Raw genomic sequence first — 24,302 nt, 5'->3', positions numbered from 1 at the left:
TCTTCAATGTATTTAGCGTTAAACGTTCATTTAAATCAGCCGTATACTTTCTCTGTAAGTTTCTCTTGGTCAATAAAATTTTGATTCTGAAACTCCTTCAAAAGCATAATTTAGTTCTTTTGACATTTTCTCAGAGGACCACATTTTCTGCAAATCAAAACTGGTGTGCAGCATAATGTCACAGCAGACATACGTGCAATTGCACAATGCCCTCATAGGAAGAGGTTATAAACCAAAGCCGCAGGTGCAGATCGCTGCCTTCACGGCGCATACGCACCTTCAAAGCACAGACACGGAGGATGTGGGTACGACCTTAAAACCTTTATTCTAGGCATATAATGTTAATAAACAAACGTTTCAACAAGAAAAATCATCTTTAGATGAAGTTATTTCATATTCTGTACGTATACATCTGTCCGTTACCTACATAGGACGCTAGTCTTTTCTAAAATAGTCTCATTTCTATTAACTTCAGTTTCCTGCATTCAAAACCCAATATCATTTAAATTACATATACATTTCTCTGCCATTCATTTATTGTAAGCAATCTCTATGTGAATCAACCCACTTAAAAATCAGTCTTAAACTTAACATGGCTTACACTAAGAGTTAATGTACGGTTAAACTGTCAATAATTACACTGAGTACATAACCTTCACAAAAGGACTGTGTAACCTGATGATGTCCAAATACACTAATACAAAGCAAAATCAACATTCAAGCTTGCATTGTTATACGGTCCAATGAAATACAGAAAAATGAGAGTGTGTTTAATGGTGTTATTAATCTAGCATATAACATTTACAACAATATTTGTGCTCTATCAGGAACCATATGACTTAAGTGAAATTTATAGCCACTTAAAATATACAAAAAGCAGTCCTACAGAAATGGCCCTTCTCTCAGTTGGTATAAAAAATATTTTCTTATGGATACGTTTTTTCATATTTTTAAAATGTTATAAAATAAAACAGCTGTAAATTTGGGTGAAAGATGGATATGCCGTACATATGCTCTTCTTAAAAACTGTAAGCAGGGCCTTACAAGACTTCAAATTAAAAAGTACATGACCTAATAGATTTCTATAAATACATTAAAGTGAACTTTTTCTTTTATGGATTCATAGTTTAAAGACTTACCATCTTAAAACAAGTTTTCATAAATGTGACCCTGGACCACAAAACTTAAGTAGCATGGGTATATTTGTAGAAATAGCCAACAAACATTTTTGTATGGGTCAAAATGATTGATTTAAATAAATATAATGTTCCGCGAAGATATTTTGTACATATCCTACTGTAAATATATCAAAACTAATTTATGATTAGTAATATGCATTGCTAAGAACTTAATTTGGACAACTTTAAAGGCGATTTTCTCAATATTTAGATTTTTTGCACCCTCATATTTCAAATTTTCAAATAGTTGTATCTCAAAGAGTTGTATTTATTAATTTATTGACTTCTTTAAAAACCTTTATAAATCGCAGTTGCAAAGTTGACCCTTATGGCTGGCTTTGTGGTCCAGGGTCACATACAACGTGCTATGAAATATATAAATAATTTTCTAGCATGAAAAACTGTTACACCACAGCTAATGCACAGAAATTAAATTTCAGAATAAAAAGGAATGCTAAACATCATTAAAATCATATTCTTTTGGTAAAATACATTTCTTCAAACACATTAAAAAAACCAAATGCACATCCCTGAAAGAAACTTTAAAAACAAAATACAAAAAAAAGGGAAAAGCACTATATTCACATTTTGCTGCATTGCCTCATCATGACATTAGTGCCTCTGATTACCTGTCAGCTAAAAAAAAACATTTTCTTACTCGCTTTTACACACAACTCATTAAACATTTCTATAATTTAAGGGGGGATTCCTTGGGTTACAATATTATTTTTTTCTATTAAAATTTACAATTCATCAATAAATATGAAGGCTAAAACTAAAGGATACCAACAATCACCACCTGATCTCAAGACGAAAACGTACCTGTGGGAACTTTTTTGCAAGACACAAAATATGTACCAATAAGTATATATCACAGTAGTTTCCAACAGAAATGAACACATAAAACACAAACACCTGTAATCGTTTTCGTACACAGTTATGATTACAGCTCCATATGTTTTACTAACAAGCTCGCTCGGTAGCTCAGCCGGCACAGAATTGGATTTAGGATATGAATGGGTACGAATCCGGTGAAAAACATGACTCACAATGAAAGAGCTGAAAGAAAAACAAGCTAAAATGAGATTGCATTTTTACATCACATTCGCTGTTGTCTATACTATCAGGTAGGTTTAGGTGTAGCACAGATGGTAAGGAACAACAGAGCTAAAGGTGCCTTTGATATTATTTTCCTCTTAACCACTAGATGGCAGAAAAACATGGCGTAGCACTTGCCAAAACATTCGCTTTTCAAGATGCACGTGCAAATTTGTCTGATCCTTGATGCAATTGTGGGCAGCAGCACAAAGCCGATTCTGTGCTTACTTTATCTAATGTTTTATGTTTCTGCAAATGTTGTAGATTGAAATAGCAAATAGGAATCGCTCAAATTATTTAAATGATTTGAAACAAAGGTCTTCTTAATGATTTTCAGTTTTAAGATGATTAAAACAGCAGTTTTTTAATTTTTTTTTTAAATGAAAGAATATGTAAAAGTATGGTACTTGCGGTAAAAAGCGTCCTGCTGTTGGGGCTAAAAGGCACAATAATTAACATGATAATTAACAGAAGGCTGAATTTTCCATTTGTTGACATGACATGGTTAGATTCAGATGGTGAATACCATATATGTGACCCTGGACCACAAAACAAAAAAGTCATAAGGGTAAATTTTTCGAAATTGAGATTTATACATAATCTAAAAGCTGAATAAATAAGCTTTCCATTGATGTATGTTTTGTTAGCATATAAAATTTGGCTGAGATACAACTATTTGAATATCTGGAATCTGAGGGTGCAAAAAGTATCTAAATACTAAGAAAATCGACTTTAAAGTTGTCCAAATAAAGTTCGTAATAATGCATATTACTAATCAAAAATTAAGTTTTGATATATTTACAGTAGGAATTTTGGAAAAATATCTTCATGGAACATGATCTTTGCTTAATTTCCTAATGATTTTTGGCATAAAAGAAAAATCAATAATTTTGACCCATACAATGTATTTTGAGCTATTGCTACAAATATACCCCAGCGACTTAAGACTGGTTTTGTGGTCCAGGGTCACATATTATGTTGGGTGTCCATCTTAGAAATAATCACCATGTTTACAAATGAAACCATCATATTTAAAAACATGATTTTAATCATATCATATAATGAAACATCATTTGTTGTTACTACTGTAAATCTACATTAAATTATTATGGGATCTCCTTCAATGCTTTCAGAATCTTTACATTTAAAAATGATTTTCTGTATTTTAAAACATGTTTTATATTAACATAGTTTAATGACAGTATATCATTAAATATTTATCGAAATAAGCAGAAAATAGTACAAACTTTGCTAAAGTGATTGTTTTGAACAAGTATTCATTACATTATTTAAAAATGATTAAAAAATAGTATTTTAGCTAAAGTATAAAGTATCAATATTGTGTGCCTTTTACCCCGTGTGTGGGGTAAAAGAACGCCCTTGCCACCTACGGGGTATTTTTAGCCCTGTTGTACCCTACATGCCGGCATGTATTTGGTGTTCCCACAGGTACGTTTTCGTCATGAGATCAGGTTAAAAAATCAAGGCATGATATGAAACAACTGAAACACGGTGTTCAGCAAGGCTCAGTACTGGGCCCGCTTTTGTTTTCAAAAAAAACAGTCTGGGTTAAATAATCACTCAATTAATTTACACCCTCACTTTGAGAGAAACTACAGGTTTGTTCTGTATTTATTTTTTCATTATCTTACGCTAAATCTCCTTGATAAACAATTCATCAAAATATCAACAATAAAAGCTTTAAAACTCAAAGTCCTCATCTGTCATGTCGATAGCCCAGGCGAACTTTTCTCGCTGTGTTTTGTTGTAGATCTTCTCAATGGGAACTCCCCACTTTTTGCACCTGTGAAGGGAAGAGAGTAGTAAACAACATATCGCGGCTGGAGAAAGTCTCTTTCACAAACACACACTTAGCATGGGTAAAGGTCAAAGGGATATTCTTCCACGCTTTTTCAAAACAAAGAGTCCTCCCGTTTACAGACTGATGAACGGGCCATTGTGTCATAGCAGGGAGTTTTTCCAAAAATAAGCGAGAGGTGGGCTGATGAGAGTACACACGCAGGCAGAAGTCTGGTTCTTGACGGGGCCTAAACCGCCACGATTCCCACCCACGGACATTACATACGAGAGGAAAACCGCCAGAGCCTATTGTTCCCGCCTGTGTGTTTTTCCCCTCTTTACTTCGAAAGGACATATGCAACCTTACAACTATTTCCACACTAGTACTAATGCTGCAGTAAAAGTTAGACTCCTAAAATAACGCACAGATTTCTCTTACCAGGCGACTGAGATTCGCGGGTCCAAGTAGTTGAGTTTAGATGTGCCTAACGCAATCTGTTTATTCTCCTCACGATCTGTGGCTTGAACCTCCAGCTTCATCAGCTGTTCAGATATCCTCTGCACTGCCTTCTTCTTCATCTCCACAGCCCTAAATGCAACAAACACACATTTATTAGAGAAAACTAATGTGCTTTTAATATATATATCCTTATATCTCCTTTTTATGACATGCATTAATACATATTGCATTGGTTTTCAGTTTTTCATCAAATGCGAACAGGAAAATGACATTAAAGACTGCTTACTTTTTACTTTTCTCATCGTGAAGCATCTTGGCGTCGGCTTTGGCTGCTTTAAGTTCCTTCTTGGCAGCAGAGAGCTGTTTCTTCTTCTCGTCTATCTACAATACGGACGCACAAAAGGTTTCCATTTACTGATGACAACAAAAAAGTCCATAATTCACATTACTGACGGTGGTTTTAATGACTCTTACCTTGCTCTGTAAATTGTGCATGGATTTCTCAAAGGTTTTTGGTGGCGCCCTCTGGTGGTTGCAGAGAACAGCCACAGCTCGGTTCGCTCTGTTGTAGGAGAGGATCTTCTCAGGGATGTTTTCATCAGCTGTAACAATGGGATGAAGGGGGTTTGAAGTCATTTTATGAATTTGCATCCAATAATGCATCAAGTACACAGACACGGACAAGAGGAGAGACAGACTCACGGCTGGTCAGTTCCTTGAGCTGCTGTTGAAGGGTAATGGACGCGTTGTAAGTGCGAAATACTTTTGCTGTCAACCCATCCATCAACTCCTGGAGATGCTTATTTAGAATTGATGTCTAAAGGACAGAGCAGATGTGCACATCACATATATTTGATATGCAAATTTCTGAAAAGCCGGTTTTACACAAGCTACTACATGCCTTCGGTTGTCTGTTCTTTTGCAGCAGTTAAAATGTTTTTAAGTATAACTGTAAAAGTCTGGTTCAGATTTCTTTTTGTTGTCCAATCTCTTGTCCAATCCTATTTCAAGATAAACATTTACTGGATTAAAGCAGCTTAGGTTTACTTAATCATATTTAAATACGAGTATCAAATATGATCTTTAGGCTTTGAGTAATGCTTATTTGTGATTTTGTGATTTAAATTGAGAATAAATAAGCTTTCCATTGATGTATAGTTTGTTATGATAGAACAATATTTGGCCGAGATACAACTATTTTAATATATGCAATCTGAAGGTGCAAAAAAATCAAAATATTGAGCAAATCGCCTTTAAAGTTGTCCAAATTAAATGAAAAATGCATATTACGAATCAAAAATTAAGTTTTGATATGTTTACAGTAGGAATTTTACAAAATATCTTCATGGAACGTGATCTTTACCTAATTTCCTAATGATTTTTGGCATAAAAAAAAAAGAAATAATTTTGACCCATACAATGTATTTTTGGCTATTGCTACAATTACACCCCAGCGACTTAAGACTGGTTTTGTGGTCCAGGGTCACATTTGTTCACCTCTCAATCATCACTGTATTGCATTTCATTACATGCTTTGTAATGAAACCACAGAGTTTGATCATCAACTAAGTATTTAATATCATCTTACTAAGATATAAACGACCAGTCAAAAGTTTTTGAACAGTAAGATTTTTAATGTTTTTAAAAGAAGTCTGTTCTGCTCACCAAGATCAGCATTCACCTGAAATAAAAAGCTTTTGTAACATTATACACTATACCATTCAAAAACTTTATTATTCTTTATTATTTCTTTATTATTTTGAGAAAATATTTATAGAAATCAATACTTTTATGTAGTAGGGATGCTTTAAATTGATCAAAAGTGATGATAAAGACATTTATAATGTTACAAATGATTACTATTTCAGATAAATGATGTTCTTCTGAACTTCCTATTCATCAAAGAAACCTGAAAAAAAGTCTACTCAGCTGTTTTCAACATATAATAATAATAATAAATGTTTTTTGAGCAGCAAATCAGAATATTAGAGTGATTTCTGAAGGATCATGTGGCTGGAGTAATGATGATAAAAATTCAGCTTTGTAATCACAGGAATAAACTACATTTTAAAATATTAAGAGTTATTCTAAAGTGTAAAAATATTTCAAAATTTTACTGTTTTTTCTGTACGTTGGATCAAATAAATGCAGGTTTGGTGAGCAGAAGAGACTTCTTTAAAAAACAAAAAATCTTACTGTTCAAAATCTTTTGACTGGTAGTGTATTATTGCAGAAACAGAGTGACAACTGATATTTACAATATTTTATGCAAGCAATCTGTAATACTGATCTCACTGATTTACATTACAAGCGGTCAGAGTTTCATCTTACATTTTGGAGATAAAAATATCAGCATCTGCACCAAATTGCATCATTTTGCTCAATTTGGGCATATAAATGAACCAACGGGTTTTTTCTTCTTGAGTATGAGCTCTATATTCTCATCACATCATACTATATGAGCCATAAAAGCCTGATAGCCTAAATACTCAGGAAAAACACATTAAAAACACTAAACTGCTACATTAAAAAATAGTTTATTTAATCTGTCAGGCTTTACAGGGTTAAACACGATGCACACTAGGAATGAGGATGCTCATGGTGAAATGTAGTATGAAGGTCTTACATTGAGTCGGTCAAACAGATCATCTTTCCCCTGCTTGTTTTCAAGGAACAACTGAAGGTTTTTAAAGACCTAGCACAACAAAAACAATATATTTATTAGTTCTAAACACTGAAAAACAACATAAAGCTCCCTTTCTATTATCCAGAAAAAGATTTTAAATATCATCAATAAGCTGCTCATATTTAGTTTCTCTCTCACTCTTTTCTCCACGGGGACTTTGTTGTAGTAACGGATGGAGTCTTTTCCCGGGAAGTCGAGCTCCACCACATACTCCTGTCCGTCCAGCTGAGTGTGCAGTCTGATGTGCTCCACACGCAGAGAGCAGCAGCCCACCGTATCTGCCGTCTCCCCCTCGTCCTTCTCATTACCGGCCCTCAGAGCCAACTATACACAAACACAAACACAAATACATGACACCGTTAACTCTCAGCACACATCAAGAGATTTCAGTGCACTACAGAGTCAAGAGCCAAACAACCTGTGTCATCCAGATGACCAGACAATTCACGTAGAAATCCGAGCGAAAGCACCTGTTCGATTCCGAGTGTCAGAGAGAGGGTGGAAATGGTCTAAATTTTTATTATTTCAGGTGCATAAATATGTATTAATTACGCATTCTATGTTATATCACTGATTCTCAACTAGTAGGTTGCAGGTTGTGATAAGTTGCAAACAGCAGGAAAGACAATGCTAGATATAAATGAAGAATTCATTTTCAAAAACAGATAACTCAATTTTTAACTATTTTCAAAAGTTTTTTCATTGTGCATTCCTGTTAATCTCAGTCAAACTGCAGTTGGGTTATGTTGATTAGATAAAACAATACCTAAAAAATACATCTAACACAATAAAAACATGATTTCTGAACATTTAAAAAAACTGAGTTATCTGTTTTTCCAAATAATCTCTTCAAATAATACAATGCAACTCAATATATTTAGGATGGTTCATCCACTTTCATCAAGGAAACAGGAATTATTATATATGTGCAACAATAAATTCACTAGGTAGAAATGATTAGGCAGATGTCAACATGGTAGGTTGTGGAAAAAATATAAATCATAAATGTGATGAACTGTTGGTTGCAAATATTAATATTGTTCTCATTTTTAAATTTTAATTAATATTAGTCTATATTAATAATATCAATACATTTATTAACGTGAAATAAATGTTTGATTAAGTGCATTTTTGTTCACTAACAATTTTTGAAATTCTGATTAGAAGTTTTTATTTAATTGCTCCCAGAAAACAAATGCAGTAAATTTAAGAGCTGATCTAATTCATCCTGTGTGATGACGTGAGACCTTGTCAATGAAGTAAAGAGCGACGGCTCTCTGTCTGATCCTCATCTCTTTACTCCTCCAGTCCTCGCGGTACTGCGCTCGGATGCGCTCCACGCACTTCTTCAGCCGCCGCGCCGTCTCGTACTTCTGCCAGTCCTTCTCACCCTGAGACACACACAAAAGTCAATCATTAATATACATTGTAGCAATGAACTGATTCAAAATCAACTCAACAATTAATTTGAATCATCACTCAAAAGTCCGTTGTTGATATATTAATGTGCTCTTTTTTCATATAAATGATGCTTTTAATAAAGAAGTTTCTTCCTCTTACCAAGCCCTCAATCAATTAAAAGTGACTTAAATTGTCTAACTATAACACTATTACCTGATTATGCTCTATTTCGTTGTCAGAAACAGTCTAGCTGCGCATCTCCATTCAAACATAGCGCTGATTTGTTTCTGAGTGTGTTTTTAAATGAACAAATCTAGTGAGTCAATGATTCAAGTAACCATTCATATAGACAGTCACTTGCTTTATTCCTGAATGAATCAGCCGTTCGAACGAATCAAATGAATGAATGATTCAGTAATTAAATCAGTGACTTACCGCCACCTACTGGCAGTTTTAGTTTCCATTTAAAGTATATTAAAATACACCTACAAGCCCCTTTTGAGTTCTTCTGTGCACCTCTGTAGCACACATTATCTGTGTTAATACTGATTTCATTTGATAGGTAACTTGCTCTTATTCTACTTGTTCTTATTCTGTTTTTTTATATATATACTCTTTAAAAATGTCGACATAAAAGATCACATACTTTTAGTAAAGTTTGAAAAATGCATTACAACAGTAAAAACTAAATTCCCCTTTAATTTACTTTAAGGAGTCAAATATCACCTCGTAATGGAAAGGCTAATTTTTGATCAGATTTTTTGATTATTGATTAGAAAGTGCTCCTAAAATTTTGACTGTGCTCCAAAACTTTTATTTAGGATTTTTCTCCATATAATGGACTGATACGGTGCCCTGAGTTTGAACTTCCAAAATGTTTAAATGCGGTTGTAAACGATCCCAGCTGAGGAAGAAGGGTCTTATCTAGTGAAACGATCAGTTATTTTCATTAAGATAATACAATTTAAATACTTTTTAATCCCAAACGCTCGTCTTGCCTTTCTCTCCCTGAACTCTGTGTATTCTGACTCAAGACAGTTAGGGTATGTCAAAAAACTCCAATCGTATTTTCTCCCTCAACTTCAAAAATAATTTTAAAATCATCCTACATCGCTGCAGAAGTACCGACGCAGTCTTTGCAAAGTGAACATGCAAGAAGATCAAACACCCTTAACAAAAAAGGTAAAACAGCGATATAGGGCGATTTTGAAATTGAGCGAGAAAATATGATCAGAGTTTTTGGACATACACTAACTGTCATGAACCGGAAAAAAGAGAGTTCAGGCAGAGTAAGACAAGACAATTAAAAAGTATATAAATTGTGTTTTTTAATGAAAATATCGTTTCGCTAGATAAGACCATTCTTCCTCAGCTGGGAACGTTTACAACCGCATTTGTGATCGTTTGAAGTCACATTTAAACTGTATTTTGGAAGTTCAAACTCGGGGCACCATATCAGTCCATTATATGGAGAAAAATCATGAAATGTTTTCCTCAAAAAACATAATTTCTTTACGACTGAAGAAAGACAAGTGGTCCTAAACAAGAAAAGTAAGCGTAGAGTCCTGTCTTACAAACCCTACACTTTTGAAGGATAATGTAAATATTAAATGTTCTCCTTTTTGGTCAGTTTGACCAAATCACTACACAAAAATGCCTTTAAAAGAGCAAATTCTTTGCAAACTGTACATTATTAGTACCAAAATAAGTGACTGACCGATATATTGGCCAAGCAGAAAGATATTGTGATATTTAGAGAGATTACCGGCTCATCAGTTACTTCATCATCTTCAAAAATGTTTTCAAGAACTTCAAACCACCAGTGTTTCCATTATAATACACAACCCACAGGTTCTCTGTATAATACATGTCTTCTGTTGAACACATTAGTGTTTGCTGTTTCTGACCTTGATTCTGGAGCTGGGGTTGAGCATGATGTATTTGATGGAGCCTTGAATGTTCTCCGTCCACGACACCAGCCATGTGACTTTGTTGTCATGACGAACTTCCTTCCACCTGGTGCCGGGCGGCGGTTTAGGGTGAACCGAATCTCTGAGAACAGACAATGGATGACCATCACATTCACCCTAAAGCACATTTTACAGTTTAACTGCTTGTTGAAAATGGTTCTGTTTTAACATGACAGTGTAATCTAATGTGGAAATGGACATTCCTTCTGTTGAAGATTCGTATAAAAGATGTTATCAGAGTTTGAGCGTGACACATCTGCTGAAGCAAAACAGGATCAGGCCGGCCACAACACACACAGGAAGTGGCCCTCTGGCACACTCTCAGGATAAACATCTACTCCACGACCGGTGAGTAACAACAACAACAATAGCCAGCTTAATATACGGGCAGCGCTCACATCAGGGCAGAGCGCCAGCAGTTCATTCAGACAAACTCGCTCCTCTTTGAACCTACATTTACTGGATGAACAGTTCCTCAGGTCAAGCGCTCTGACGAGCACAATCAAATACTGCGATTATTAAAGGGGTCATCGGATGCCCATTTTCCACAAGTTGATATGATTTTTTAGGGTCTTAACGAAGTCTATAACATCCTTTAGTTAAAATTTCTCAATGGTAGTGTAAAACAACACCCTTTTTACCTTGCCAAAATCAGCTCTGTAAACAGCAACCCGTTTCAGTACATGTCTCTTTAAATGTTAATGAGCTCTGAACACCACGCCCCTCTCTGCCGTGGAGTGACGAGCGGTTCTCTGAGAGTCTGTAAACTTTAGCCGCTAAACTTGCTAAGTAGCACATTATTGAGAAAAGCGATTCACAAAGATTCTTTAAAACCCCTTATACTCACTTGTTCTGTAGATGACGTTGCATCACGAATCATTTACGCGAACATAGGCGCATTTATTTAGATCGGGAGGCGCATTCCCTTCACAAACAAACGTAATCCACTGCGTCTTCAGAGGCTCAGATGTCAGGAATAAATGACGAACACTACGTTCATTATTACACCCAACCAGAGTATGTGAGCGGAGTGGAGTGGGAGCGGCATGATTTTTAATGGAGTGAGGAGCGGAAATTTTAAATGTCGGAGCGTTGTGGTTTTTACTTGCTCCCAGAACGCTCCACTACCGCTCCATCACGAGTACAATTCATGACAACGACCCATAATATAACTGCATATATAGCAAGAATTCACGTGTTAAACATAGCCTATTTAGCTATCTTGACAGAGATGGATCGCTCAAATCAGAACGAATTCGAAAACTAGGATGACCGCAATGGACATGAGCAGAAAGTTATAGTTTTCAGTGAATTAGTTTGTTCCTTCAAGATACTGAATATTTTCAAGTGAAAGCGTGTTTTTAAACAAATACAACACTTATTCACACGCAATCGCTCTCTCAATAATGCATTCAAACAAATGTAAACTTACTGTGCTACTTCATCTGTATATCCGATTTCGAATGAGAAGAAATCTATAAGAAATGCAGCGATCTGTACGTAAAATAACTAACAAAATGTATTGTTATTATTATTATTATTATTATTATTTTATCACAAACATTTGCACTGCAAAAAGCAGCAATTATACCTTTTAATGCTGACTGACAACATGTTAGCTTGGCATGAGGAAAAAAGTTCGCGCACTAGTGTTCCAATAAGCCACTTTAAAACTATCGTTTTAATTTCGTTTTAATTCTGTTATTTTCTTCTTTTAATATACGTTATGAACAGAACTGTGGTATTTCAAACATACTAATATAGTTTAGATGCGGAGCGGCGTTTCTGGTATCAGTGAGCGAGGAGTGGAGCGGGAGCGGGAAACAGTGAACCCGGAGCGGAGCTGGAGCGGAGCGGTTAAAAAATGCACGGAGCGCGGAGGGGAAATTGTTGTCGCTCCACTCCGCTCACATACTCTGCACCAAACAACTAAACACCTCAATCGCTTAGGAGCCATTCTTGTCTACCCCTGCACTGGCGTTAAAACAATGGTGGACTGTTTACAGCTCAGTCAGGGCGGGTCTAAGGTAAGGCGGCCATGCCAGTCAACAATCGTGGGAGCGGCCTGGGTTTGTGTGACGTCACATAGACAAGAAGCTGAGAATGGCCTGATTTGAGAAAGGTGAGATGATTTATAGGGATTTAAAAAAAAAAACACTGGGTGGATTTTTATCATTATAGGGTGGATGTGTACACACACTGCCAACACACATTAATGTTCAAACAACACGTAAAAGTGAATTTTTTCATTCAATGACCCCTTCAACCACTAAACTAACCCTTGTGATAAAGAAATGTGCTTAATTGTATTGTATGTACATTTGTAGTGTACTTCAAATCTGTACTTGCAGATAATATAATATTAATGACATAAAAGGCCACTTAAGTGTACTTAAAGAGAGTCACGTTCATGACTGTTTATCAACACACTTAAGTACACTTACTTAAGTAGTTTTAAAAAGTGCTCTTTGTAATGTCAAACTAAAAGTTTGACTTTGAAGCACGTTAAATCTCTGTTTAGTCTTTTATTGTGAAATTATTTTGATGTGTTGACTAACATACTATATCACATGTAAAGTACTTCATCTCAATTTGAACTGTAGTGTGTCATTTGACATTAAATTTATTATTTTAATGTTAATATGTTTATATATTTATTATTATTTATTATTAATACATTCATATATTTTAAATTGCAACTTCATTATTACAAACATAATGACAAATAGATTTAAATAACGTTTCAATAGAAAGTATTTTTGCTAAGTTTTCTGAAGTTTAAAAAGTTTATTGTACAGTTCAACCACATTTCAAAGGCAATATAAGTATTTGTGAAATTACATATAAAGATGAACTTAAATGTGTCAAAAAACACTTTAACTTTAAATTATTACTCTACTACTTTAAAACAAAAAAACGAAAACAATAACTCTTTCATTATAAAATCTGTAGACATGCATTTCTCTCTAAAGGCGCGTCCAAAGAGCAGATGGCGAGTCAGGATCGTCATCTTTGCGATACTGGCTCAGAAAACACTAGTTTATTAATAATTCATTCAAGTATCTCCTTATTTCCCCCGACACATTCATAGTAATTACTTTTCCCGGAGCTTTGCAAGCTTTAGCCTTGCGTTTGAGGCACTTGCACTCGCTGCTGCTGCCGGCGTGGACACTAAACATTGCCACGGGCGAATAACTGTTGCAGAAACACTGTATTTTATGCTTGTTATAGATTGTGTGACGTCACGTGCAGTACTGCCCTAGGATTCATGCCAATATTGTCCAAAACCCCACTTTTCTAAGGCGTTTCCAAACTTTTGGAGGGCAGTGTAGACATAGACAGACCTACAATCTAGACAAAGGACTTTGCAGAAAATCAAATATTAGTAGAGATAAATATAAGTTTTCACCTTTTTTTCCACCCTGTCACTGCATAATTCTCATACATCTGTTTGTGTTATTTCATTGTTTTTACTGTGTAACTATTATTCTACAACATGACAACAGTAATAACCCAGAATGATCAGGGACCGACTTGCTGCAGTTGATGATGATGTCCTCGGGGGCGGATGCGGCGTTTCAGTTTGCCCATCTTAGGATGATCCCCCGCGGCCGCGGAACAGACCCGGCGGCTCGATCCGAAAATTACCGATCCGCTCCCTGTGATTGTCCATGACGCAGTATCCGTACTCCTGCAGAATGCGCTCGTTCTCTTCTTTGATTTTCTGTGAAAACATGAGGAATTTTGCATATTATTGTTTGATCAACTGAACAAACAGATGAAACAGTTTCTATTTCAGCAGCATGTGTGTTTGTGTCGATTTGGGTGCAGTGACACACTAACCTGTTTCTCCTCTTTTGACATCTGTTTTCTGGCCTCAGATTGTGCTTTAAAGTACTCGTGCATCTCATTGAAGTCACACTTCTTGAGCTCCGTGATTTTCGACTTCTCCTCTGACGTCATTTCCTTACAAAAAACATTTGTGAGAAAATATTTCTATATAAACAATTCCAAACGTGTGCACATTTCCAGCTGCTGATCAAACTATCCTCTTAAAATGGGCAGTTGTGATCAGCATATTGGGAGTAATAATATTAGAGAAGTAATGTCTTCAAAAGTATGTTACCTTCCTCCAATCTTTAAAGAAGTTCTTTCTAAATATGTCTTTAGTTGTGTACTCATGGTCGAGCATTTTTGCATAAAACGTGGCCACTTCCTCTGCACCAGGGCTTAGTTTCATGGCCTTTCCTGTGGACCACATAATAATAATTCAACATTTGAAGAACACTCAATTTACGGGGCCACTTTTAGTAAAAAGGCTATAACTCCTGAACAGAATGAGATATCTTTACCAAAATCAGATCACTTATGTAAGAACATAAGTCAAATCTGAGGTCGCAGGAAAAAAAATGTGGAACTTGGCCACTTGGTGGTGCTATGGGGGGAAAAAACATAAAAATGGCTATACCTATGCAACCATTTGTCCAATCAACATGAAAATCGCTGTGCACGGTCTTGGTCCAAAGTTCCACAAGTGTCTATAAGGACATCTCAAAAACACATGTCCACCATTGGCCGATGAATTTTGAGCACCCATTAGATAAGGTTAAAGAAGGCCGATCAGAACAAAACTGGGTGGACCTGTTTGTCTCAAGGCCCTAAAGGTCTACTGCAGTTTTCAAAGGCGTAATCAATTCAGTTTTTCACACATACATACGGATATTCATATCATACGATTCATATCAACTCCTCATTCCAGACAACTTTGCTCTAGAACCACTGCTGTCAATCAAATCATATGTTAAATGATTGAGAAGATGTCAAAAACCTACTTTTGCAAATTAGTCCTAGGGTTTTCGCTCGATTAGAACCAAACCAGTGCAGAAAGATTCTCTGGTGAGTGAATATCAATAATTGCAAAGGGACACCAAAACATTCAAAAGAGCTCTATCTGACGTCACAGTGAAAAAAAAATCATAGAGCTTGGCCACATGGTGGCGCTATAAAAGGGAAAAACTATAAAAATAGCTGTAACTACACGGCCATTTGTCCTATCAAAATAAAAATGGCTCTGTCTAAAAGGACTTTTGCGTATCTCCAAAAAACACTGCAGTACAATTCTCTGGACCCTCTAGGTCAATAATTATCAAAAATGATGTTGAAGTTTACCCTTTGGGAAGCTATAACGGGGTTGTTTAGAAAAAAGGCCTTTCCAAATTGACCCAACATCCCACAAAGCCTAAAGGAAAATGTCAAAACGTCACTAAACCTGGTGAGCACATGCGACAGGTGATATGGTAAATTACCTGGATTTGCCAAATTTTCTTTTTAAATCATTGATTTAGGTGGTTACAGGCTTGCTAAATAATGTCTTTTTTCATATGTGCTTAAATGCCTTTAAGCAGGGGTTCTTAAAGTGTGGTACGAATACCACTAGTGGTACGCAGAGGAATCACTAAATTAAATATAAATTAATGTTAAAACATAATACAATTTAATTTAATCTTTATTTAAGTAAAGGTTTTATTTTTTATTATATATTATTTTTACATTTACATATACAGTACAGTTTTATTTAGCTTTCAGGTACAACACGTTTATTCATTATTTAAGTTTTTTATTTACCTCTTTGTAAACACTGCGCAGTGTTAATGTTCAAACTGTGTATTTACTAGGGATGTCATAATACTCAATATAATATCAAACTGTTCGGTACGACATCCACGGTTCAATACGTGCTTGTGAATTGCAGTTTTTCGGTTTTGCATTTAAATAATTTCCATGTTTTATTTCTCTCAAAATCTGCTGTTTGTGTGCCCATGATTTCATGTGCTGAGATGAGGAAACGCCTACCCGTTTATATTTGAAAAAACAACACTTGCGGAGCATCTTCCCTTCTAATGAAATACAATGATAAGCCTTTCTAAACTTGTTGTCCAACAAAAGAGAACTTTATAACTTATTTTTACTTCACAGCATCAACTATCTTCTGTGATCTGATGTGGATTCTTGTCACTTACTATTCTTGTGGGTTTACAGGAGTATTTTGTTGCTAATTAGATGCAAACAAAAAAACACACACACACACCGATGTGGCAAGCTATCAGAACTGAACCGAAAACAGTGGTTAAAAACCAAGGCACATATTGAACCGTGGACTAACTGCATTGTTGCATCCCTAAAGTGGATATTAAAGTGGCTGATAACAATAAATATTCTTATTAGGAATAAAACTGCCTCGCTTTTGAACTGTGCAGAGCTGTAGCTGAATAGTTGGGCCTACCAAGCTACTGTATTTTAATGCTGGTCATTATGGTGGTACTTGGAGAGACAAATATTTTCGGAGGGGTACTTGGTATAAAAAGTTTGAGAACCACTGCCTTAAAGCGCTTGAACTCCTGTAAGCTATTTTTAGTCTTTTCTAATTAATTGGTTATCTCTTTTAAAAATACCAGGTAAACTGATAAACGTAACCATCTGGAGTGTCTCTGAAACAATCACACCCAATAAAGGCCTCAGCACTAAACATTTAACAGGAAACAGCACTTTATACAGGTAAATTAACTTAAAATACTTCCACTAGTTGTAGAAAACCGTAACAGGTCAACGTGTAATTATTTTAGGATAGTATTGTGTAGTATTTTTGAGAAGAATATGAGCACAGACAGGTGGTGGGGTCAAAGGTCAACACTCCTCACCATCATAATAAAACCTGATACGGTCTGGCAGGGGTTCATACGGCGGGGGGAACACAGGCCCTTTATGCTCCAGAAACCTCCATTTGGAGCCATCTGTGTATTTCTCCTCTTCCCACCTGAGAAACAGATGAAGACAGACAAATATTGTGTGAAAGACAAGAAGGGAGCAACAATTTTCATTTTATTTAAAGCACAGATTATGTCTCACCATTTCCACTTCTCCTCCGGCTCATTTTTAGCTTTCTTCTTCCCTCCAGTGGTGTCTTTCTTTACCTCTTTCATCCTCTTCTTTGGTTTCTTTTCCTGGAAGGGCCAGATCTGACATGAGCAACAGTACAAACCCAAAGTGAAGGTGTACACAGTTCAGGAGCAAGAGTGACATATACCTCCCTCTCCCCATAATCGCTGTCGTCGTCCTCCTGTTTACGTTTTTTCACTTTCTTCTCGCTGTCCACTTTTACCTTTTTGGGTTTGTGTTCACACCTGCTTTACAGACAGAAATCATTATGGTTTTAGCAAACTCGTGCATATGCTGAGGATGATGGGAACTGATGTTATTGCACATACTCGTCTTCATCCCTCTCTCTCTTGAGTGCTTTCTCATGTTTGATGTTGTGATGATAGCCATTGTCCTCCTCCACTTTAATTGACAGAGAGCTGAGACAAGACATAAGCAGAGAAATGTTATTTTACATTAATTTAAATTATTATTTTCCAATGTGCAAAACACTGGGATTTACAAGTGAGGAACATCACTTGTCTTACCTTACAAAACCGTTCTCTTTATCTCGATATTTCCCATCAGAACCATGAAACTTCAGCAAAATACAAAAACATGCTCAAAATCAGATTTACAAACACATAAAGAATGTTCAAATACACTCAGAGACACAAAGCACGTATTTCACTATGGCACAATTGAATCAACCTTTTCTTCTTTTTGCTTTTCTTTGTGCTTAAGCCGCTCTTTTTCTTTCTCTCGATGCTTCTTCTCAGAAGAGCTTTTGTGTTCGCTGTAAAACAAATGAAAAAAAGATGAGTTTCTCCTTTAGGACAATAGATAAATGAACTTCCCATAAATAATGCCAAAATCCAAATGGGCACCACTGCAAACTATTACAGCAGATCAATATGCCAAAGTACGAGGAGTAATGATGATTACAAACCTTGAAATAAATGCCAGAATAACGGAAGTGATAAAAAGAATCACCTGTTGCCGTTCTTCGAGTTTTCTCGCTCCTTGTCTCTCTTGTGCTCTTTGTGGCTGTGTTCTCTGTCTTTATGTTTGTCCTTGTGTTTGTGTGAATCTGAGCCAAAAACAATAAACGCCATAAAGACATCACAAACCAACGATAAAAAACAGACAGCTTTAGATTTAGAGATGTCATAAAACTGAGTGAGATTCATTATTATCCATTTTCAATTAAAGAAAAAAAATCCTGAAGAGTTTGTTTCTTCAAATGTATCATTACATCATTTGCTCACCAGTGGATCCTCTCCAGTGAATGGGTGCCGTCAGAACGAGAGTCCAAACAGCTGATTAAAACATCACAATAATCCACAAGTAAGAAAAGCTCTGTGTCTATAACAAACAACTCCATCAAGACTTTTTTTTAACTTCAAACCATTGTTTGTCCTCTATCTATGATGTTGTTTTCTCCAGTGAAACAGTTGTTTTGTCTGAATCAGGAGAGAAATATGCTCAAAGCAAGTACCGTTTACAAGCCAAAACAGCTCTAAACAACTATGTCGGTGAATTTTGATGTGAGACGACAACAGGAGATAGACTTTTTCACTGGAGAAAGGATTATCATGGATTATGAATTCATATTTTAGCTGGATGCCATTATTTAAAGTTAAAAAGCATCTCAATAATAGATTTGTTTCTTACAAACATGCAGCTTTTTGGCATCTCAAGACATTAATTGATAGACTGGAGTGGTGTGGATTACTTGTGGGTTATTGTGATGTTTTTATCAGCTGTTTGGACTCTCATTCTGACGGCACCCATTCACTGCAGAGGATCCATTGGTGAGCAAGTGATGCAATGCTACATTATTTTCTACAAATTTGTTCACATGAAGAAACAAACTCATCTATATCTTAGATGACCTGCACAAGAACATGTTCAGCAAATTTTCATTTTTGGGGGTGAACTACCTCTTTAATATAACATCAATAAAAGTAATTAGCACTGTGATACACTCTTAACATTATGCAAATGTCTGTGATATGCTACTACTTCATGTAGTACCATTGGCATGAATGAAACTATATTACACTACATAGAGCTACATGGTAATAACAATCACCAGTATATTGTGTTATTATATGATTTTAATCTTATACATTTTGCTGAGAATAAACTAACAGTAAGGTACTTTGGTCCCCTGTTGCACCATGTAAATACCATAGTATATGAATATGGTAACCATAGATTAAGATGGTACACATAATGATTAAATTCACCCATTACATTTATGTTTTCTGACACTTTTAATTGATATTTTATTAGTTTACATGTGAAAAAAAATGCTCATTTTTGCCACCTTTTTAGAGGGGGTGGGTAAAACGTCCGGCAAACAATTACCCTGGACAACATTATATAATAATATAATTTAATTCTTCATCATGTAAACACACTTATTTGATCTTATATAAAACATTACTACTTGCATGCATCACAGAGTTAAAATGTACTTACTGCAGTAAAACAGCACATGTACAAACACAATGTGCTGCTCTCATTTAATTCTTCATGTGCAACCTGCTCTTGTGCTACTGTATTAAGAGCACCTGAAAAATGTAAGACCACCATGAAACATGTAAAACATGATGCTTTGGCAGTGCACTAGATCGTGAAGCCAGTCCAATGACTGCATGGGGTTTGTTTGCCAGCTCATAAAACTCATCTTTCATGTCAAAAGACACATCTTATCAGAAATATATTTAATTATATATGAACAGTGTTGGGGAAAGTTATTTTTAAAAGTAATGCATTACAATTTTACTCACTGAAAAGGTAACTAATTACATTACTTAGTTACTTTTTATGGAAAGTAATGTGTTACTTTACTTTTGCGTTACTTTTTAAATCTGGGCAGGGCTTGCTTCTTTGTTTTTAATATAAAACAATTCTGATGTAAAAGCCCTATTACACCAAAAGTGAAATGATTCACCTCAGGCTGAAAGAAAAGTACATTTATGCAGGAGATCACTCTTCAGCTATAAAAAAATAAAGCACAAATGTTAGTTTATCTAAAGTAATTTTTGCTTATTAGTATGGTTGAATTGCATCAGCAAAGTTCAGCAGCAAAGACACTGGTTAATAAAATGGCATTAAATACATTTAACATATTTAATTACTGCAGGGTTGCGTCATATTCTGAGTTTGCATTTCACTGTTTTTATTCATTTTGAGGAATAATGAATTTGTTTTTGTGAATGAGATGAATTAATGATGTTCACATTTAGTCTAGAATACAGTAACATCATGTTTACTCCCAATTTCCCCACAGGAGACTTGTCAATCAGTAAATGGGGAAAAAAGTAACTGGCGTTACTGATTTGAAATAGTAACTCAGATATTTTCTTAGAAATTCAAAAGTAATGCGTTACTTTACTAGTTACTTGAAAAAAAGTAATATTATTACATAACTCACGTTACTTGTAATACATTATCCCAACATATTTATATATATATAACGCATAATATAACGGGATAACACATTACAAGTAACGCAAGAATATGACGCAACTCAGAATATGACGCAACCCTGCAATAATTAAATATGTTAAATAAAACAAATATCCTTTATGTATTTAATATATAAATATATTAATCTCTTAGTTTCTCAGTTTAATTAATGTACTACATTTTAGTCTGATGTTTTTTATTATTTGAATTCTTATGAGATATTATGGTACTAAATAATATGTATGCTGTAGTTTTAAACCATTCAATGAAAATGACATTTTCACCTTGAACTATCATAAATCTTAAATTCTTTGGAGAACAGACTTAAGTTTAAAAAGGGAAAAAAAACAATAAGCAGATTATTGCTGAAGTGAGAAAGTTCAAGTTCAAGATCAAGTTTATTGTTATAAAAAATGCTCAAAAAATCTATTTTCATATTTCATATGAAATATATTTGACAAAACATGTTTCACTTTAAAATGAGAAAATCAAAGCAACAAATCTAAACAACTTAGGTTCCAAATTTTAGGTTGGTATCACAAAAAAATACATACACTGCCCTCCAAACGTTTGGAAACACCCCTGGCAAAGTGTGGTTTTGGATGATATCAGCATAAATCCACATCCTTTTTTGGTGCAAATACATTAAAGTACCTTGACATTATCATTGAAGACCAGCAATAATAATTTTCATTTTGATGACATAATAATGGCAATATATACATGTCAAAGTCAGACATGCTCCTTTGCCTGCTGTGATGCCTGGTTACTAGTTTAAACTTGGCCCAGGTTTTTAAAAGATTTTTGGGTCAGCACACCTTAATAGCTTCAACAGCTGATTGACAATTAAGTTGAGAATACAGTGAATTTAGGCCCAGATTATGCAGAGCTGTAATAGCTGCTAATGCTGGATATTATGATGAATCAAAAATTTACGTTTTTTCTATGTATAAACTGTTTATGTAATAAAATATGTTTTCGTAGTTTGTGTTGTCCCTTATCAGTGCAAAATTATCACAAATTAAAAAGGATTCATGCCAATATTGTCCAAAACCCCTCTTTTCTAGGGCATTTCCAAACCTTTGGAGGGCAGTGTATATCTTTCTGTAAGATTTTGTTTGCCGCAGTGCTAAATGTTCCCATTTGATGAAATCACTTCCCATTCATTTACAATGCAGTAATTTGACTGCAAAGAGTACAAGTGTGATCATTTTTTTTCAGAACCATTTTGCTTTTTTGTTTGTTTGTTTTTTGTTTTTTTGTGTGTGTGTGTGTGTGCTTGTGCATGTGTTCACATACTGTATCAAGTGCCATAACCTTTTCAAAATTTCATACCACTCTAATGAAGTAAAACACTGTAAAAATAGTAATAATAATAATAATAATAATAATAATTTTTTTGGTCAAAAATGACTACAGAGCACCAGAGGGTTTAAAAATAAGCACACTTTACAAAATATTACTAGAAAAAGCTCAAATAATGTAATTTCCTGTTTAATCATTGTTTAACATCAGTCCTAACTTCACGTAGGTTAATCTAACAGGCTCGAAATTAATCCGGAACTCAAAAGTGACAAATCGATCAGCTAAAAAACAAAAGAAACCAAATAAAAGTGCTATTTAAAGTGGGCCGTGTATGTAGGCTTATGACTTATGAACCCGATAACATCACTGTATCACAATATACAAGTTCGTCAGGCAGTTTGAAAGGGTGTTTAGAGAGTAATATCAGTGTACATGAGCTTCAACAGGGACTGTAAAGCAAGATAAGAAACCGTAACGACAGCAGACAGCAGCACAAATCCTCAATAAAACCAGCATCCAACATCCTCCACTAAAAACAAACATCTCCTTCAACAGAACTCAACAACAACAAACATTTACTATTGTTTTTGTCATTTGGCGTCTACTTCTTTTTTGCTCATTACCCACATATAAATGTGTGTGTATACACTGTATTGAATAATTACCATATTAATTAACCCAAACCATGGTATGGTTAGTATGAATAATTGGCGGAAAATGTGCCAAGTATACTATATACTTCATGACAGCACTTTTATTTTTTTTGTTTATGTTTTTTGGCCAAACTACCACAGCTAGTTATCACAGCTGTTGCTGAAAGAAATGACAGAAAAATAGCAAACGCTTCTTTCATATTAAAGTGCTATTATTTTACAGTAACAACTGGGTTAACTATGTATTTTGTTAGGAGAACATCTGGTTACCATTGGGACCGTGTGTTGCCTGTGACATGAGTTATTATCGCTCTGTCTCTCACACAAACGCTGCTTATGTTCAGGCAAAAAGAAAATGGCGCAGAGACTAAGTCCTCACGCATCCTTTCCCCACTTTCAGCGGCCAAATTCAGCCCGTTACCCTTCAAAATCGACACAACGACAGTCGTTTTCCGCTAATCGATCTACTTGTCTATACAAATGTGACCTCGGTGTGAGGCATTTCAGATGATAAGTGTGATTTTCCAGCGCTGTTTTTGAACAATAGACGGCGGTGAGAGCGGCGGACGGACTTAGTCTCTGACGCCATTTCTGCTGCACCTCACTGTAACTGTCTTCATCACTTCACACCGCTGGAAATCAGCACTTACTGTAGTCCACAGACCCGGACTCCATCTGAAACACACATTTAGACAACATGTAAACACATCTCGTTACATGTCAATAACACAAACGCATACAATCAGAAGATATTCGCACGTAAAGTTGGCGTTGCGCAATTCAAATAACGTCCTTCTGCGTGCTATCTTAACTTTTCGTTTGCAAAGTTTACTGCAAAGACGGATTGTTTTTATTGCAAATATATGCAGATGTGTCCTGCGAGAAGGGTTCAATGGAGAACATGTTTGAAATTGGTACCTGATGTTGTTTGTGTGCGTGATCTCCACTCATGATGACACACTGATGATGAACAATGTGATGATGAAGGTATTAACTGCAAATGATGAAGCTGCCGGTGTTTAAAAAGCTGTGACAGATGATAGCACACTTCAGTCGTCGAGCTAAGTCTGACTGTACCGTTACTGCGCATGCGCTGCTTGCGTTTGAAAAAAAACGCGATTCCTAACACTCTTCAGCTGCTGTCAAACCACAGTATTATGCACATTTTACACTAATCGTAACACATCTTATGTCAAGATCCGAAGAAGGGTTTAGCACGTTGTATTTTAAGTCTCATGACACCCGTGTGTGTGTGTGTGTGTGTGTACCTGGCATTCCTTGTGTTGTGGGGATCAAATAAGGATAGAAATACCAGTAGTTTTTGCACTTGTGGGGAGTTTTTTATATTAATGTATT

At 35.4% G+C, this 24,302-nt stretch overlaps 1 protein-coding gene across 1 annotated transcript; it reads right to left on the bottom strand.

Annotated features, from left to right (window-relative positions):
- Positions 1-306: 306 nt before the first annotated feature.
- Positions 307-24,041, bottom strand: top1b (DNA topoisomerase Ib). Its single transcript, XM_051096406.1, is given in 23 exon segments — positions 307-4,080; positions 4,516-4,665; positions 4,823-4,917; positions 5,011-5,138; positions 5,239-5,353; positions 7,163-7,231; positions 7,361-7,546; positions 8,470-8,613; positions 10,531-10,675; positions 14,128-14,159; positions 14,161-14,199; positions 14,201-14,317; positions 14,437-14,559; positions 14,720-14,841; positions 17,292-17,407; positions 17,500-17,594; positions 17,678-17,777; positions 17,859-17,948; positions 18,057-18,106; positions 18,220-18,304; positions 18,502-18,598; positions 23,597-23,621; positions 23,865-24,041. Coding segments are annotated over 23 exon segments (2,259 nt in total). The 5' UTR covers positions 23,898-24,041; the 3' UTR covers positions 307-3,977.
- Positions 24,042-24,302: the final 261 nt, after the last annotated feature.

The sequence above is a fragment of the Labeo rohita genome, chromosome 23, assembly GCF_022985175.1.
Source record: "Labeo rohita strain BAU-BD-2019 chromosome 23, IGBB_LRoh.1.0, whole genome shotgun sequence".
Lineage (NCBI taxonomy): Eukaryota > Metazoa > Chordata > Actinopteri > Cypriniformes > Cyprinidae > Labeo > Labeo rohita.
Note: the sequence above shows the minus strand (reverse complement) of the source record. Positions and strands in the feature narration are given on the sequence as shown.